General features: G+C 44.0%; 1 protein-coding gene across 1 annotated transcript in view; it reads right to left on the bottom strand.

Moving 5' to 3' along the window:
* sdccag8 (SHH signaling and ciliogenesis regulator sdccag8) overlaps positions 1-20,529 on the bottom strand; it is a 416,860-nt gene that overhangs the window by 76,276 nt on the left and 320,055 nt on the right. The window contains exon 16 of the mRNA XM_078557369.1: positions 1,692-1,823. Coding sequence (XP_078413495.1) covers positions 1,692-1,823 — 132 coding nt within the window. The remainder of the gene's footprint in view (positions 1-1,691; positions 1,824-20,529) is intronic.

Raw genomic sequence — 20,529 nt, 5'->3', positions numbered from 1 at the left:
CTAGCACCAGGGAGGCAACATACCATCCTGGATTCTCGTTTGTGGCCACAGAAATGCCTATCTATTCCCCTTACAATTGAATCCCCTATAACTATTGCATTCCCACACTCCCCTGTGCAGCAGAGCCAGTTGTGGTGCAACGAATTTGGCTGTTGCTGCTTTCCCCTGAGAGGCCATTCCCCTCAACAGTATCCAAAGTGGTATACCTGTTTTGCAGGGGAATAGCCACAGGAGATTCCTGCACTGCCTGCCTGGACCTCTTGCTCTGCCTGGTGGTCACCCATTCTCTTCCTGCCTGTGGACTCTTAGCCTGCGGTGTGACCACCTCTCTATTCGTGCTATCCACGATACTCTCTGCTTCGCAGATCCTCCACAGTGTCCCCAGCCGCCGCTCCAGCTCTGAAACCTGGGCTTCCAGGAGCTGCAGCTGGAGACACTTCCTGCACACACACTGGCTCCAGGCAATGGAAATGTTCCTGGCTTCCCGCATAGAGCAGGAGGAGCACACCATGGCTTTGAGCTCTCCTGTCATGACTTACCCCTTTAAATTAAATTAAACCATTTGGAAGATACTTGGTGGAGGAGTGGAAATTGGAAGCAATATTGATAAATTTTTCCAGGTCTAGACAAGAGCATGAAGTGGCCCTGAAACTGTGGTCGATGTACCGAAGAAAGAGTTGTGGGAGGGGGGCCTGAGTAGGACTGGAACAAGGAATGTTCCACATACCCCATAAAGAGACAGGCATAACTGGGGCCCATGTGGGTACCCATAGCCACACCTTTTATTTGGAGGAAGTGAGACAAGTTTAAGGAGAAATTGTTAAGTAAGAGGACAAGTTCAGCCAGACGGAGGAGAGTGGCGGCGGATGGGGATTGTTCGGGCCTCTGTTCAAGGAAGAAGCAGAGTATACCACATTTCACCACATTTTTACTTCTCTTAGTTCTGAAGAAAAGTCATACGGACTCGAAACGATACCTAATGCATGCTCAGTTTATGCAACAGAGTTGAGTTAAATAAAAAAGTATAGTGATTCATCAATTCTAGGCAAACTTACCACTGTAGTTTTAGTGACAGGCTGTAAAGCAACAGCATGACACTAAATTGGGGAGGCCTAAAGTCAACAAAAGTACTTTGAGAAGCAATCAATCTCTCAAACTATATCCTTTTCCTTAAGTAAAACCATTTAAAAGAAACAGATCGTGTACTAGAAAAATGAAGTCAATCCTGTTTCAACATTTCCAATGGTGACTGTTTGGAAGCATGAACTGTAGTCACCACCATTATGCAATGCCTAGACATTTTGATCACTATAGTTTTCAGATTTTATTTTTCATAATAAGAGATTTGAAAAAAACACATATAATTGGAGATTACTTAATAATGTAATAGGGTTGTACTTTTAAGGGTTATTTCTTGACCAGGAATTATACATTATCAGTTTAGTAGAGTTCTGCACTTTGATCAGGTATTTATTTATCTGCAAGTCAATTTAAGTGTTTTTCCTTCTTGGTTTCAAAATAAAATTTACCTAATCATAACTATACTGAACACAATAGTGTTCTGTTCCAAGGTACAAGATATAAAATTTGTTATAGGAATCAAGTGCTTCCATCTAATCAAAATAGCAAAAATGCTGAGGAGGAAATTCAGAATAAGAACATTCAACAGAGAGGGTGCAAATGCTACATACCTTTGCTTCATTCTCTCATGCATTGTTCCATGCTGGATACACTGGTTTTCCATTTCATCAGTTCTTGCTTGGAGTTTCTCCAATCTTTCCTGTAAATACTCTTTATCCTGACAAAGTTGGCCAACCTCTGACCTGGAATATATAATTTTACGATGAGAATAGTTGAGGAAAGACCAAATGAAATAAAGAAACACTGAATGAGAAAGTCAACAAATCTGTGCAAATGTATTGAAATGGGAAGGGGTAATGATGATGAATGAAAATGTAAATCATTAATTATTCATTACAAATTGTCCAACTCAAAACACAAAGTCACAGATAACATTCTCTGTGACTATGACAATAGTTCATTAATCCTCCTCAAACTCTCTGCAGCATTTGACGTGTTTGACCACACTATCCTGAAATGATAATAGCTTTCCTTGACAACAAAGGCACCATTTGACCAAGTATGGCAGTAAGGAGCTCTTGCAAAATTGAAGTCAATAAGGGTATATGGAAAACTCTCTGCACCTAGAATTGTACATGAAGGTGGTTGTGGTTGTTGGAGGCCAAATGTCATAGCCCCAGGCCATCAGTGCAAGACTCTTGATGGACTGCTACATGAATGGCCTTTCCATCCATCATAAGGTCAGGAGTGGGTCTGTTTACTGATAATTCTACTGTGATGTGTTTCACTCAACTCCCGCAATTGTGCAACAGCCTACGCCAACCTACAGCAGGACCCTGGATAGTATGCAGCTTGGCGCTGATAATTGCAGGTAATGTTGGTGTCACATGAGTGCCAGTCAATAAAAATTTCCAACAAGGGAAGACCTAAACACTTCTCTTGATTTTCAGTGGTACAAAGACCAGAATTTTATATAACTACATGTTCAATTGAAAAAGTTCCCTATCATAGAGATATCTGAACTAATCATTAAGCATGTTTGGGTTTGAATTGCATGACTTGACTTCTCCCTTTAAAATAACTGCTGCAGGAGGAATGCCCTAAGGATTGTCTTACCTGTCCCTGACAGTAATCAGTTTGAATGCTTGGAAATTAAACAGCTAGAGAGTGAGAAAGGTTCAAATTATGCAAATATACGAGCCTGTACAAGTGTGCAATTTCCCTGAGATCAAGGAAAGTGAGAATTAAACCAGATAGTCCAGTTACAGCTACCGACAGAGAAGATGAATTTACTCAGGAACAGAAGATCCAGGAGGAATGAATAGCACCTCTACAGATGGACGTTCATCACTCTGATGTCTCAGAAGGTTAACACCATCCTTTCAGAGGAGATGAGGAAACCAATTAATCTAGCTTGTGAGGTTTCATTAGTTCTGAAAACACTGCTAACTACAATCATATAGACTTTAATCTATTCAATAGACTGCTGGCTAGCTAATGCCATTAATTTGTCAGATATCTAATGGAGCCAAATCTTAAATTAATCATCAATTTATATCAATCTCAGAAACTGTAAATATATGAGTAGAAAATAGCTACTACTGAATTATTCTGAAAGAACTGAACTGCTTTTGTAACTTATTTATTTCATCAATTAACTCTTATTTCATCGATTAACTCTTATAGAGTAATTATTTGCAAACTCAATGCTCATGTTCAAATGCTATGAAATATGATTCTAAAGTTAATAAAAAATTATTAGTTTATGATTTTGTTGTCTGACCTCTTTGATAAGTAAAGATTAGTTCAGTCACCCAGTAGCTTGCCTAAGTACTGATGGGAGGTTGGCAGTGTAAGTACTAATATAACTCAAACAATTCAGTGAGCCAAGTTTAGGCATCAGCAGCTTCTAGGCAAAAACTGGGTGGTAAATTCCTAACTACTCTTAGATTAAGAACTAGCCACAGTATTTAACTCGTCCAGTTAAGCTTCTGAACATTGGTAACGCCCAGGATGTTGATGGTGGGGATTCAGCGATAGTGGTGGTACATTCCTTGTTATTCGAGTATGCCCAAGCTGTAAGTGGCTTCATCTTATGTGGATCCTCGCATGACTGATGAATCCAACGCGAGATTGGTATGGATGCCCACAGAACTGGCAGTACATATTGTCGTTGTTGGTGTTTGAAGGAACTTCTGCAGCTTCGCCACCTCTGGCCTTGCTCTGGGCACCTTAGATGTTGCATGTTTAGCATTGATGGTCCTCAAAATATGCTGAACCAATACTTCCACATGGGTTGGTTGGCTGCAGTGTTTTACCAAGACAGGTGGTTTGCAATGCGGATGTTTTTAAGACCCTGTTTTAGGGTGTTCTTTTATCATTTGTACTGACCATCTTTATATCGTTTGCCCTCAGACAAATCCCCATAGAAGATCTGCTCGGGGGTTCTGTATTCATCCATGCAGAAGACATGGCCTGCCTATATAATTTGAATTTTCTGGAGGGTGATCTCCACGGTGTTGAGCCTAGCATTATGAAGAGCCTTGCTGTTTGTGATTCAGCAATAGGAATACCATCGAATGTAAAGGAAAGTGGTTAGAATCTCTCTCGTTGGATATGGTCATTACCTGGCAATTGTGAGGCATAAATGTCACTTGTCATTCATCAGCCCAAGCCTGAATGTTATCCAAATCTTGCTGCATGCAGGAACAGACTGCTTCAGCATCTCAGGAGTTTCAAATGGTACTGAACACTGTGCAATCATGAGCGAACATGCGCACTTCTGACCTGATGATGAAGGGAAGGCATTTGATAAGGTGCCACATCAAAGGCTATTGTAGAAAATAAAAACTCATGGTGTAAGGGGTAACATATTAGCATGGATAAAAGATTGGCTGGCTGGCAGAAAACGGAGAGTATGCATAAATAGGTCTTTATCTGATTGGCAGGGTGCAACTAGTGGAGTCCCACAGGGATCTATGCTGGGGCCTCAACTTTTTACAATTAACATCAACGACTTAAATGAGGAAAGCGAAGGTATGGTAGCTAAATTTGTAGACGACACAAAGATAGGTAGGAAAGTTTGTAGTGAAGAAGACATAAGGGGCAGAATTTTCCCAGAATTGCACTAAGTGCGGTAGCAGGCAGATAAAATGGAGTCCTATCTGCTGACGAAAATGGCGGGTTTTCATGCTGTATCGTCCCGAGCTCATTATTTATTCACGCCCGCGAAACATGCCGTTTCCATGGCAGGTGGGCTGTCATTCGCCCACCCGCCATCACCCCGCTGTTGCATCACGCCGGCTGCCATCTTTAAAAGGCAGCTGCCAGCAAAGCGCTCATCACTGCCAGCTCACCACCGCTGCCTGGGAGACATGGCCAACAAAGGAAAAAAGGCAGCAGCTCCCGCTTCAACGACAGGTCCCTTGGATGAATGCTGGATGCTGTGAAGGCCTGCCAGGATGTGCTCTATCCCCGCTCTGGCCGTAGGATGGGCAGCAAAGTCACCAACCCGGGTTGGGAGGCGGTGGCAGCGGTGGTCAGTGCAAACGTCCTGCAGAGGAGGAAAGCCACTCAGTGCCGCAAAAGGATGAATGATCTCTGTTCCGCCAGAGTAAGTCACTCTTTTCATCACTCCCAACTCATACACTCACAAACCCATCACACATCCACAGGGCTTTCACTCACTGCCAGAGCAAGGGACATCACCATTCACTCTTTCACACGCACTGTCATTGTCCTCATCCTGTCCATGGGACCACTCACCACCCACACATGCCAGGCGTACTTATCATCTGGCCTGGCTGGTGCCCTGAAACACTCTCCCCATCTCTATCCATGCAGGACAAACTGGCACACAACAGGAGGGAAAGGTAGCAGATAGGTGGAGGGATGCCGGCGATCAAATTTCTCACAGAATTCAAAAACAGAGCCATCCAGCTGGCCAGCGATAACTGGGACCAGTCCTGTGCTGATGATGAGGTCGGCGCTGCTGTACCAAGTGAGGATCCAGCAGTGCAACATCTATCAGACAACCATGCCGTGAGTGATGTGTCCTCTTTCACTGGCCACTGCCATGCACTAATTATCTCCCCCTGCTTTTGCAGGCACATCTGCCAAACAGCCGACAGAGTCCATGACCCAGGGCTTCCAATCAAGCCCTGAAGAGGAATCTGGAGGCACCCTCCCTGAAGTCCTGTCACAGCGCTCACCCATACCCTTCACCAGTGCAGAGACACACACCTCGGTGGGACCCAGCTTTAGAGTCGCCTCGGGATCACAATCTGGTGAGCACATCGCACTTTCTGATCCGCAGCAGGCGGAGGCAGGGATTTCCCAGGTCCCTGGCACTCGGAGGACTGCTGGAGCCCAGAACGTTGTTGAGTCCGAGTTAGATGATGAGCCTCTGGACTCAGTCACGTCACAGTTGCTGGAGCTGCAAAGGCAAGCTAGGGAACATCAGGAAGGGATGTCCACTGCACTCCTCAGATTGCAAGGCACGATAGAGGAGTCTGTCTGTCTTCAGGCTCAGGTGATAGGCCGGCATTGCAATGCACCGAGGCCAACACTGGTAGGATGGCAGCCACCATGGAGACCTTGGTCCAGGACGTCACTCCTGCACTGCTGCGTGGGCTTAACTCCATCACCGATGCCATAGTTGGCCTCCAAAAGTGTGTACGCGAGAGGGGTGCTGGGCAGCTCGATCTCACTCCAGTTACCCCTTCTGTCCATGGAGTCAGCCAGGGGCCCTCGGGCACCTGTAGGAGGGGGATCAGCAGGTGCACACTCTGAGGCCATCCACCCAGGTGACTCTGGGAGTAACTGGCCCATCCGAATCCCCTCTTCCAGTGATCTCCGAAGTTTCAACCTCACAGGCCGAGGAGGGTGCCACTATCACAGAGCAGGACCCCGAAAACAGGCTGGGGCCCACCAAGTCTCAGCCCTCCAGAGGACACCCTCCAAAGACATCACAGACAGGATGTCGCAGTCAGCAGGCTGCCTCCACCTCTGCTGTGGGTGTCCGGGGAGCACCAAGACGTAGCGGCGGGGTTAGGAAAGTTAAGTAAAAGTAGTTGCACAGCCTGGGCACAGGTGTTGATCACTTGTACACTTGTTCATTATTATCAATAAACTCCCAAGAATGTCTCAGATGTGAAACCTTTCTGTACAAGATAAAAGGCAGGCGTCTCAGTCCAGGGGCTCTTTCCTGTGCTCTGTGCAACCTTCAGACCACAGTGATGGTCCAGCCTCACACTCCCTGAGAATATTACTGATGCCTGCACCTCGGCGGTGCTGGTCATTGCTGCCAGAATGTGGTGGGCAGGCGCCACAGAGTTCTTTCATTCTCTGTGTGTGCTCTCAGCACCTTTAAGGTGGGGCTGGTCCCCATCACACCAGCATCTGCGACCAGTGATGCTATGCACCAGCTCTTGAAGGGCTGAGATGCTGAAAGTGGACACAGCATCAGATGTGTCTTAAGTTTCATGGCTGCGTCCCTGAGATGGCCCTGATCATGGCACGCAAGTGAGCTACCCTCAGCCAGACAGGAGTCAGACATTCTCAGAGGTTATGTGAAGATCTATGGAGTGTCCTCACTGCATGGTGTCAACATCCTCCTGCAATCGAGCAACAATAAGGCCTCCACTGCATCTCCATGACAGGAGCATTCTCACAGAGGGTACTGGCACTGCCATAAGCCAAATGTTCACAACTGCGGTGTGAGGTTCTATGGGGATGCCTCACCGCATGTCGTCATGTGTTCTGGAGTTAAACAAAGGTAACTGCATAGGCATGAGGGCAGATTTGGCCCTAGTGGACTGGGCAGGAAGACTACAAGGTAGGACAGTTGATGAACAGTGGCTGATATTTAAGGAGATATTCAATTCCTCCCAAGTAAAATAAATTCCAAAGAGGAAGAAAGATGGTAAGAGGGGGAAAAAGCATCCATGGCTAAGCAAGGAAGTTAAAGATAACATAAAGGCAAAAACTAAAGCATACCAAATTGCAAAGGTCAGTGGCAGGCTGGAAGATTGGGAAACTTTTAAAGATCAACAAAAGGTTACTAAAAAAATAATAAAAAGAGCAAAGGTAAATTATGAAAAAAAACTAGCGCAAAATGTAAAAACTGATAGCAAAAGCTTCTACAAGTATATAAAAGGAAAGAGAATGTTGGTCCCTTGGCGGATGAGACTGGGGAGTTAATAGTGGGGAACGCAGAAATGGCAGGGACGCTTAATCAATATTTTGCCTCAGTTTTCACGGTGGAGGACACTAGCACCATCCCAATAGTAACAGGTAGTGCAGAGGGTATAGCGAAGAAGGAACTTAGAACAATCACCATCACTAGAGAAAAAGTACTGAGCAAACTATTGGGATTAAAGGGTGACAAGTCCCCAGGACCTGATGGTCTACATCCCAGGGTCTTAAAGGAAGTGGCAGCGGAGATAGTGGATGCATATTCCAAAATTCCCTGGATTCTGGAAAGGTTCCAGTGGGTTGGAAAAATGCTAATATAACATCCTTATTCAAAAAGTGGGGGGAGGCAGTAAGTAGGAAACTATAGACCAGTTAGTTTAACATCTGTCATTGGGAAATTGTTGGAGTCCATTATTAAGGAAGTAGTAATGGGGCATTTGGAAAGTCAAAATGCATTGCATCAGAGTCAGCATGGTTTCATGAAGAGTAAATTGTGTTTGACTAATTTGCTAGAGTTCTTTGGAGATGTGACAAGCAAAGTGGATAATGGGGATCCTGTAGATCCTGTAGTACATCAGGACTTCCAGAAGGCCTTGGAGTTAGGGGTAATATATTAGCTTGGATAGAGGATTGGCTAACCAACAGAAAGCAGAGAGTCGGGATAAATGGGTCTTTTTCTGGATGGCAAGTCGTAACTAATGGGGTGCCACAGGGTTCGGTCCTTGGGCCCCAACTATTTAAAATCTACATTAATGACTTGGATTCAGGGATAGAGGGTACTATAGCTAAATTTGCAGATTGACACCAAAATAGGTGGAAAGTAAGTTGCAATGAAGAAATAAGAAATTTACAAATGGATATGGACAGGTTAGGTGAATGGGTCAAAATCTGACAGATGGAGTTTAATGTGGATAAGTGTGAGGTTATCCATTTTGGTTGGAAGCATAAAAAGGTGATTTATTTAAATGGAGTGAAACTTGAGAATGCTTCAGTGCAGAGGGATCTGGGTGTCCTCGTGCATGAATCGCTGAAAGCTAGTATGCAGGTGATAAGGAAGGCAAATAGAATTTTGGCATTTTTCGCTAAAGGAATAGAATATAGAAATAGGGAAGTGTTGTTGCAACTGTACAAGGCATTGGTGAGACCACACCTGGAGTACTGTGCACAGTTTTGGTCCCCTTCCTTGAGAAAGGATGTAGTTGCATTGGAGGCGGTTCAGAGGAGGTTCACTAGATTGATTCCAGAGATGCAGGGCTTGTCTTATGAGGAGAGATTGAGCAGTTTAGGCCTATACTCCCTAGAGTTTAGAAGGATAAGAGGAGATCTAATTGAGGTATATAATGCTAAAGGGGATAGACAAAGTAGATGTGGAGCGGATGTTTCCCCTTGTGGGGCATTCTAGAACGAGTAGCCATAGTTTTAGGCTAAGGGGTGGTAGATTTAAATCAGAGATGAGGAGGAATTACTTTTCTCAAAGGGTCATGAATCTGTGGAGTTCACAACCTCAGAGTGCAGCGGATGCTGGGACGCTGAATAAATTTAAGGAGGAAATAGACAGATTTTTAATTAGTAATGGGTTGAAAGGTAATGGGAAGAGGGTGGGAAATTGGAGTTGAGGCCGAAATGGGATCAACCATGATCTCATTGAATGGCGGGCAGGCTCGAGGGGCTGAATTGCCTACTCCTGCTCCTAGTTCTTATGTTCTTATGATCCTCCACAAATCTGGCAACTATGTGGGCCCCCAGAGCATGCCTGCCTCGTCTAGCCAATGCGAGTGCCTCATCCCAGTCGTCGTCACCACTGAGGACCCCTCACCCTCATCCCCGTCAGCATCCTCCTCATCCGAGGAGACCTCCAGCTCCTCCTCAACCTGTTCATCACCCCGTTTGTGTGCCAGGTTGTAAAGGGCGCAGCAGACAACGATGATGCGTGACACCTTCTGCGGACGGTATTGCAGGGCTCCACCAGACCGGTCCAGGCACCGGAACCGCATCTTCAGGATTCCGATGGTCTGCTCCACCAAGTTGCGAGCTGCTGCATGAGCCTCATTATAGCGTTGCTCTGCTGCAGTCTGAGGCCGCCGCATGGGTGTCATCAGCCTCAGCCTCTGTAGGCAGCCCTTATCCCCAAGAAGCCAACCCTGCAGCTTCTGTGGACCCTGGAAGACTGCAGGGATCTGCAAGCGACTCAGGATGTAGGCATTGTGCACACTCCCTGGAAACCGTGCGCATACCTGCAGGATGTGTTTCTGGTGGTCGCATACCAGCTGCATGTTCAGTGAGCCCTTGCGGTTGATGAAGTCCATCGAGTGTAGCAATGGAGACTTAAGCGCCACATGAGTGCAGTCAATTGCATCCTGCATCTGTGGGGATCCCAAGATCAGAGGGAATCCCAAGATCAGGGCAAATCCAATGGCCCTTGCATCCTGGCTGTTACAGTCCTGGACGAAATGCACAAAGTTGTGTACCGTGAAGAAGATGGCATCCGTGACCTCATGGATGCATTTGTGGGTAGCTGATTGTGAAATCCCACAGAGGTCACTTGTGGAGCCCTGAAAGGAGCCACTGGCATAGAGATTGAGCGCCGCGGTCACTTTCAAAGCCACTGGCAGTGGGTGCCCTCCATGTCCCCTTGGCGCCAAGTCCTGCAGTAAGTGGCAGATGTGAGCCACCAGGTCCATAGACATGCGCAGTCGTCGGCGACACTGGTTCTCAGTCATCTGCAGGAATGGCAGGTGGCGTCTATAGACCCTGGGTGTCGCTGAGTGCCGACCAGCCATGGCTCGCTGTCACTCCTGGGCAGCGTGTGCGGGAGCTCCTGCTGCCCCTCCTTCATGAGGTTGCTGCTCCCGCCTTTGCGCTGCCAGGAGCTTCAGTTGCTCTCTTCTCAGTCTTCTACGGTCTCTGTCGGCCGTCAGGTATACAGCTAGGTCACCAGGATCCATGATCCTGATGTGGTCCTCCTGCAGCATGAAAGAGAGAGAGATGTGGTTATCATGGCTGTACTTAGCACCTTTCCTGGCCCCATGTGACCCCCCTTAATGCTTCCCGGAGAGTGCTTGTCACCCCTTGGATGGCCAAAGATGAGTGCACTGCATGGCTGCCCTGTCAACCTGAGACATGGGGGACACTGGTCCAAACCAGGACGCTGAGATTGCAAGGGGCTGTGAGCGCCTCCAGCAGTGACTGCTACAAGGCCAGCATTGTCAATGAGATTGTACAACGTGTGCAGTCCAAGTGCTCCGTGGTCCAATAAAGCGGTGGCGAACTCGAAGTCTGTGCCGGGAGTGGGGGGGGTGGGCTAAGTTATGGAGCACTTGGTGGCCCTTTGGTGCCACAGTATTGCTTGCATGGGCGGGCAGGCTAGGAGCCTGACTCCATTCATATCACTGTGGCTGCACCTGATCTCTCAGTTGCAGAGGCATGGTCAGTTTATATAGGTGTCCCTAATGCGTGGCCACTTCCTTCGCTTACCATGACCCCCACCTCGATAGCCTGTGCGCGGGATACAGCACCAGGGCAGCACTTGACCCCGACCCCCCACCAACAACAGTTGCCTCCGAGGCTGGTCAGCACTTGCCCCCGGACACCCTTCCCCTCAGCAGTCGCCTCCTGTGCCCGGCATCAGCTGTCCCCCGCCCTCCGGTGCCCCTGAGGCCCGTAAACAAGGGGTGAGCTGTGAAAAATGCTGCTGCTCACTCACCTCAGTTCCCCCAAAGTGAAGGCCGCCAAGTGCACTTTGCCTGCGTGCTGTTGTGAAACACATCAGCGGGAAAGCATGCCGGCATGGACGGACAATACAGCGGGGTTCCAAGAGCCTGGCAGGATGGCCTTTTAATTATATGCTGATGTATTACAATTAGCTCCCCGCCAACCGATAGTGGGAAACGCGGCCCACCATCGGCCGGATGAGCGGACGATCACTACCTGCCTTCATGCCGTCGTGAAGCAGGTCATGCTATATTTTCCGCACACGCCACATCGGGGTAGGTGGGAATGTAGAACTTGAAACACAAACCGATCAGCCATGATCTTATTGAATGCAGGAGGCTTGAGGGGCCGAATGGCCTACTTCTGTTCCTATTTCGTATGTTTATATGTTATTATGAAACAACTAACAATGGTTGGGTCGAGGATACTACCCTGAGGAACTCCTGCAGCAATGTCCTGTTACTGCGATGATTGGCCTTTAATACCTACAACCATCTTCATTTGTGCTAGGTCTGACTCCAACCAATTAGAACATTTTCCCCCTGATTCCCAACGACTTCAATTTTGCTAGGGCTCCTTGACATCACGCTACTTTACCTATTTGGTTATTCTAAAAGCTTTTCCTTATATCCACTTTGAATTTACTTTCCACTAGTTTAATTTTATGTTCTTTGGGCATACTGACCTGATTTACCTTGGAATAATATTCTGGGATCTCTTGCGCATATCATTTTTTTGTACTTTGATGTTGTCCACCCTCAAAGTTTTTCCTTTATGGGCCATACAGCCTAAGCTTTTCCTATCATTCCTCATGGTTCATCTCATTTACACGTAAAATACTCCTTGCTGCTCTTCCTTGCATCGTTTACAATATATAAATTGCTCTTTTTAAGCAGATGAATCTTAATTGCACACAGTTTTCCTAATATGGGCTGAAGAATGCATTATAAAACCTCACCACAACTTTTATAGACTTTTACTCCACCGTTCTGGCTATCTTTCCAATATTTTGTCTGTTTCTAAATAGTTCTCCGCATTGTAAGCAAACATTTTATTGCCTGCTGCCTTTTAAGTATTCTAATGTCATTCTGATTCTTTTCATTTTGTATTTAGATCACATCTTTTTTGTCCAACATGCAGTGAATTTTATTTGCCAGTATTAAAGTCCTTTTGCCAGTTTTCTGGTTCATTGCATAAATGAATCAAATTCTTTTGCAAATCGTTAGCTGCATTTTCCATCATTGTTTTAGTATTTTTTGAAAACTTCACAAGTTTACTAATAGTTTCTGCATACCATACTTATCATTTGTACAAATAGAAGATAATAGTTCCGACGAGGAGTCATATTGGATTCAAAATGTTAACTGTTTCTCTGTCCACAGATGCTGCCAGCCTGGCTCAGTTTGCCAGTACTTTGTTTTTATTTTAAATTTCCAGCATCCGTAGTATTTTGCTTTTATTATAGGAAGTAATGGAGATATGAATACTGATTCCTGCCATACTCCACTCAATACCTTCCGCCAGTCTGGGTTGATAGCTTTCATCAGCACTCCCTGTTTCCTATTTTATGTCAAAATGTTTTACTCAGTCCTGTAAGCCATCTCAGATTCCCAGGGTTTCTAGGAGTTTTCTTTTATAAATCTTTCATATGGAACTGTGTCAATGGCTTTCTGAAAATTCAAATAAAAGGCATCATAAGGATTTGAAAGAAGCTTCAAAGAAATGAAGGTTTTGCAAACAGATTTTTCTCCTTCTAAAGCAAGGTTGGTTGTTTCTCATTGAGCTACGGCTATACAACTACTTCTCCAGCATACTCCCTAGAATGGTTTCCATTTTTTAAGGCTAATTATTGATTGTGGTATAGTCCTATTTATGTCGACATGTTGAGGACCATTCTGTCTGATTTTGTCAGCAAGAGCAGGTTATCAACATGAAAGATGAGTCGGTAGATTTCCATTGCTGCCTCGCCCACCTCTCTTTACAGGTTTATGTCAATTTTTTTTCCTAATCTTCTAGGCCTGGATGGTCGATCACTCAGAGCTTTGCTTTCTCACTGCAAGCATGGATCTTGAGAGAAAAGGCACTTACAGCTCGAGATTCATGATTGACATTTTATTTTCACACATCACTGTTAAAGACTTTAAAAAAATGTTAAATTAAGTATTCCAGAGTGCATGTCAATGTCAACATAAATAGGAAGTAATGTGCAGAATAGGGACCGGGATTTCACTTTTTAAAAATCAAAATATGCAGATATTGACATAAATTTGTTTGAGATGGTTTCCCTGATCAGGCGAGGTCTCTTTTTTTAAATGAATGACATTTGCTTGCTTTCAATCTTATAGAGTTATGCACTATAACTCTTTCATGACTATAAATCTGATCTCCCCCCCATTCTCCTTCTGCATCTTAGGCTACATGGCACTAGGCCCAAGGTATTTGATAGTCTTCAATCCCTTTAATCGATCAAATAGCTCCTCTTCAAAGATTTTAGATTCTCTAAGGTATACAAAAATAATTGGATTTCAAGTCCGTATTTCATTAGTGAATGCTTCCAGAAAATGGCCATTAACTAACTCTACTATATTCCTCTCATCCTCAATAACTCCATCATTTTTATTCTTTAGAGTTTTAACTTCTTTCTCGCCACATTTTAACTTATAAGCTGCTGAACGTAAGTTTGGGAGCCTTTTACAAAAAAATCAATAAATGAAGACAAAGAACGCCATTATGTATTTTGAGGAAATGGTAGATATTTGCAAGTATTTTGCATTAGTTTTACGAATAAAAGATAGGATTCTAAGAATACTTGTAAAGGCTGTGGAAAAATCACAACTGGGGATAAATATTCAAAAGGACATTGTGTTTAGGAAGTTAACAGCAGTAAAAATAGAAAGGTTATCAGGCCTAGGCAGTATATGCACCTGACTATTGATGGACTCTGGAGAATAGATATCAACATTACTAATAAACATTTCTAAACAATAGTTGTGCCAAAGTGGACTTTGACAAAAGTTGCACTCCTGCTTAAGCAATGTGAAAAGGATAAGCTAGGATATTATAGGCCAATTAGTCTTGCAGGTTTTGGGCAGACTTCTCGGCCTTGATATTTTTCTTAGGGAGTACTCTGTTCCCTGGCACTATGGATAGGAAAAGGGTTGGGAACCCATTATACCATAACTCTGTCCCTATTACATTGCACAGTATTTCTAGGGCTTGTCCGGAGAGGCAGACCTGAGCATGCAAGTACAAGCATAGAAATGAGGTGGCAAGAGACATTCCCACTGTTCTGTCTCAATTTCATCTCATACAATAGAAGGATAAACACCTTGAAGGGCTTGGTAATAAACCTTGAAAAGGTCATGGGCTAATCAGAAACACTCAGCATGGACTTTAAGACACAAGGCACAATTAACTAATTTAATTTAGACTTTAAAAGGAAATTAGGATGCACAGTACTCCAGATGAGGCCTAACTAGTATCTTATACAAGTTCAACATGACCTCCTTACTCTTGTACTCAATGCCCCTACTAATAAAGCCTAAGATACTATATGCTTTATTAACTGCTCTCTGAACATGCCCTGCCACCTTCAATGACTTATGTATGTATATGCCAAGGTCCCTCTGTTCCTGCACCACCTTTAGAGTTTCACCCTTTATTTTATACTCTCTCTCCATATTCTTCTTGCCAAAATGAATCACTTCACACTTCTCTGTATTGAACTTCATCTGCACCTTGTCTGCCCAATCCACCAAAATGTCTATGTCATTTTGAAGTTCAAGACTATCCTCATCACAGTTGACAATATTTCCAATCTTTGTATCACCTGCAAATTTTGAAATCATGCGCTGCTCACCACAGTTAAGGTCATTAATAAATATCAGGACGACCAACGGTCCCAACACTGACCCCTGGAGAACTCCACTACAAACTTTCCTCCAATCTGAAAAAACAACCATTTATCACCACTCTCTGTTTCCTGTCACTCAGCCAATTTCTTATCCAAGTGCCTACTTTCTCTTTTATTCCATGAGCTAGAATTTTGCTCACAAGTCTGTTGTGTGGCACTGTATCAAATGCCTTATGAAAATCTATATACACCACATCAACAGCATTTCCCTTATCAACCTTCTCTGTTACTTCCTCAAAATCTCCAGCAAATCAGTTAAACATGGTTTTCTCTTAATGAATCCATGCTGGCTTTCCTTAATTATCTTGCACTTGTCTAAGTGACTATGGATTTTGTTCTGAGCTATAGTTTCCAGAAGATTCCCTACCACTGCAGTCAAACTCATGGTCTGTGGTTGCCGGCTTTATCCTTGCACCCCTTTTTGAACAAGGTGTAATATTTGCAATTCTCCAGTCCTCTGGCATCACCCCTGTGTCTAAGGAAGACTGGAAGGTTATCACTAGTGCCTATGTAATCTGCACTCTCACTTCTCTCAGTACACTTGGATGCATCTCATCTGGTCCTGGTACCATTATCTATCTTAAGTAAAGATAGCCTTTCTAATACCTCCTCCTTCTTAATTGTAAGTTCTCCTAGTGTACCAGTTACCTCTTCTCTCACTTTGATCTGGGTAGCACCTTCTTCCTTTGTAAAGACAGATGCAAAGTACTCATTTAATACCTCCACTATTTCTCCTGTCTCCACATGCAAATCCCTCTTTTCATCCCTAAACAGCCCTACTCTTTCTTTTACCACCCTTTTATTATTTATATGCTTATAGAATACTTTGGGACTCCCTTTTATGTTAGCTGCCAGTCTCTTTTCATGCTCTCTCCATGCTTTTCTTAATAGATTTTTCACCTCCCCTCTGGTCCTTCTATATTCAGCCTGATTCTCCATTGTATTTTCTACCTGACATCTGCCATACTTCGCACTTCTTCCTTTTCATCTTGACCTCTATCTCTCTCATCGTCCAGGATGCTCTGGATTTATTTGTCCTACCTTTCCCCTTCAAGGCAATATACCTCGACATTGCCTGTAATACTTTTTCTTTGAAGGTGGCCTATTGTTCAGCCACTGTCTTTCCTGCCAACATTTGATTCCAACTCATTCGACTGAGATGCATTCTCATCCCATCGTAGTTGGCTTTCCCCCAATTAATTATCCCTGCTCTGGAACTTTCCTTGCCTTTTTCCATGGCCAACCTAAACCTTATGATACAATGGCCACTGTCCCCCAAATGCTCTCCCATTGCTATTTGATACACTTGGGTCAACTCATTCCCTAGAACCAGGTCCAACAGTGCCTGTGCTCTCATTGAACTGGAAACATACTGCTGCAGAAAATTACCTTGAACACATTCCAGGAACTCTTGACCTTCTTCTCCCTTTGCACTATTCCTATCGCCCCTAATAATTACTCTATAATTCTTGCATCTCTCAAATATCTTTGCAAATTTGTTTCTCTACATCCTTTTCACTAGTTGGTGGTCTATATCATACACCAATCAATGTTATTGCACCTTTTTCATTCCTTACCTTTAGTCAGAGATTCCATCCTTGACCCCTCAATACTACCACTCTCCCCACTTTTCTGCCTTTCCTGTCTCTCCTAAACAGCTTGTACCCAGGAATAAGTAACACCCAGTCATGCCCTTCTTTGAGCCAGGTCTCTGTTATAGCAATAATATCATAATTCCATTTGTCAATCTGTGCCTGTAGTTCATTAATCTTACTAACCACATTCCGTGTATTTACATACATGCACATTAATCCTGATTTAGGTTTTACTTTCCCCTTAATCTGACCCTATCCAATGACTTATTATTGTCTACTTTAATTCTATCAAACTCTCCAAGTATTTTATTTACCTTGATACTACTCTTTGATATATATACCCTTTATCAGTTAATACTTCTCTACTTCCCACTGCCAGTTTTTTTCCTCTCCGCTCTGAAATTCCCCTCAGGTTCCCATCCTCCTGCCAATCTAGTTTAAACCCTCGCCAACAGCACTAGCAAACCACCCCGCAAGGACATTAGTCCCAATCCTGTTAAGGTGTAACCTGTCCTTTTTGTACAAGTCCCACCTGCCCCTGAACCAGACCCAAAGTATCAGAAATCCAAAGCCCTCCCTCCTCCTCCATTTCTCAAGCCACACGTTGAACTGCTCAATCTTCGTATTATGCTCACCAGCATGTGGCACTGGGAGTAATCCTGAGATTACTGCTCTTGAGGTCCTGCTTCTTAATTCCCTTTCTAATTCCCTAAAATCTGCTTTCAAGACCTCATCCTTTTTCCTACCTAAGTCATTGGTCCCAATGTGGACCATGACCTCTGGCTGCTCATTCTCCCCCAAAAGAATGTCCTGGAACCACTCTGTGATATCCTTGATTCTGGCACCAGGGAGGCAACATGGCATCCTGGAGTCACGTCTATGGTCGCAGAAACAGTCAGGTGCTGATGTTATGAACAATCTGTTCAGCCTCAGACAGTGGCTGGGGGCGGTAAATAAAATCAATGGCAAGGGAAGCAAGGGAACGACAATTGTTGCAAAATCGAAGAAAATATCTTTGAACTTCCCAATGTTTAATTGGAAAAAATTGTGGCTTATCAAGGACTGTATGTCAGCCAAGCTGGCTGACAACAGGGAGGAAATGGAGTGGTTAAAGCGAGGCAGTGACAAGATGGAAAGTTGGATGGTTAGCTGTTTAGTGGAATAGGTTGAGAAAGGAAATGGGTCTCATCGACAAGATGAGTTCATAGAAAGTACGAGGGAAGATAGGAGCTCAAAGCTAAGAATGGGGCAACCCGAGGGATGAGTTTGACTTCCTGAGAACAGGAAGTGGGGGGTGGTGGCAGGCAGCAAAAGCAGCTGAATAGTCTTAATTTTAGTGACAAAGAATCCATGTGCTCTTCGCGTTTGTTGAAGGTGAGAGCGGGGAGGGGTCAGGGGAGAAGGTTTTAAGGAAAGAGTTAAATGGGTTAGATTTAAGAACATTTTTGCTGCCAAAAACATCTACGCTATTACTGTGAAGCAAAGATTACAAAAATTGTGGTCCTGTGAATATGATATGGTCGAAGTGTAACAAAATTAATTCTTCTGTGAAAAAAAGCCTATTTCTTTCATGTCCTAAAGACAGCTGGCAACACTCATGATGAAACAAATTATGGTAAGCTTGTGTGCAATAGGCTACATATCATTTGCAATACCACATGTGCAGAAATCTGCACATCTGTTGTATGGGCAATAACATTAAGAAAAACTGTCCTGTAATCAATTCAGAATTATTTAACTCAGGATTGACTCCTGCTGCTATTTAGTTAACAGATGCCTCGGCTACAGAGTAACCAAATCTGGCTACAACATTTAAAGAGGATACCAACTCCAAGAAAACTGTCCAAAAGACATGCTCACATTAAACCTACTCAGGAAAAATGTTTTCATTTACTAATGAGTGAAGAAACTTGCTTTCCTAGAAATATCAAACAACAGTGTTTGAAAAGGGGAATAAATCCCACATTATGTGCTTTTTTTTGGATCGATTTGATTGTCAGGCTGTTTTTTTGATGTACTCTGGATAACAAAAACATGCTGTTACCCAAATACTCAGTTGCCATGTACACTCCTTCATAGCAGAATACTAACCAAGCTATTTGGTTAACACCTGCACACCTGGATTTGTTTTTTAAAATTGTCACAGATGTATAACTATAAAGGCAAGATTCCCCCATCAAATATTAAGCAGTCTATAAGAGAGAGGAAAAGTGTCAAATGATCTGGAACAAGACAAAAGGAGAGAAATAAAGGAAACATTACAGAAAGAAAAAAAATCTTCAAGTTTCCAAACAGAAAAAATAAGCAGGCATTTCTAATTTGAAACATAGAAAATAGGAGACAAAAACAGAATTACCTGGAAAAACTCAGCAAGTCTGGCAGCATCGGCGGAGAAGAAATCAGTTAACGTTTCGAGCCTTCATGGCCCTTCGGCAGAACTGGCAGTTCTCAACATCATATTCCCACTTTCCCCATACCCCTTGATACCTTTAGAGTCTAGAAATCTATTTCCTTCCTTAAATATATTCAGTTACATGGCCTCCACAGCCTTCTGTGATAGAGAATTCCACGGGTTCACCACCCTCTGAGTGAAGAAGTTTCTCCTCATCTCAGTCCTGAATCACAGAATCTTTACAGTGCAGGAGGCCATTCAGCCCATCGAGTCTGCACTGGCTCTCTGAAAGAGCATTCCACTTAGTCCCACTCTTCTGCCTTATCCCAAAATATTATTTCTTTTCAGGTAGCAATCCAATTCCCCTTTGAATACCTCAATCGAACCTGCCTCCACCACTCTTTCAGAAAGTTCGTTCCAGACTCCAACCACCCTCTCGGTGAAAAGAATTTTTCCTCACATCACTTTTACTCCTTTTGCCAATTATTTTGAATCTGTGTCCTCTGGTTCTTGATGCTCTCTTGAGTGGGAACAGTTTCTCACTATTTATCCTAAAAACAACCATTTGTTACTACTCTGTTTCCTGTCACTAAGCCAATTTCTTTTACAAGTGCCTACTTTCCCTTTTATTCCATACACGAGAGTTTTGCTCACAAGTCTGTTGTATGGCACTATATCAAATGCCTTTTGAAAATCCATATACACCTGTACACCACATCAACAACATTTTCTTTATCAACCTTCTCTGTTACCTCACCAAAAACCTCCAGCAAGTTAGTTAAACATAATTTTCCCCATAGTGAATCCATGCTGACTTTTCTTAATTATTCTGCACTTGTCTAAGTGACTATTGATTTTATCCCAAACTACAGTTTCCAGGGGCAGAATTTGCTGCCTGTCAGGTGGGTGGGCCTGACCCAATCTCCGGCGGGCGAGGAGCTGATCCCCGCCAGCGAAGCGGGCCACACCTTCATTTTACGTGGGCGGGCCAATTAAGGCGTGACTTCCGACGGGAAACGCTATGCGCTTCCTGTGCAGGCGCAGGGGGGGGGGTGGGGGTTCCCTAAAAGCGAGAGTGCACTCTTTCGCGCATGCGCACGAAAGAGCACACATCTCCCTGAGGCTAAGTGCTGTCACTTTGA

Source organism: Cetorhinus maximus, chromosome 14 (assembly GCF_964194155.1).
Source record: "Cetorhinus maximus chromosome 14, sCetMax3.hap1.1, whole genome shotgun sequence".
In the NCBI taxonomy this organism is placed as follows: domain Eukaryota; kingdom Metazoa; phylum Chordata; class Chondrichthyes; order Lamniformes; family Cetorhinidae; genus Cetorhinus; species Cetorhinus maximus.
This window is presented reverse-complemented; position numbering and strand designations above follow the sequence as displayed.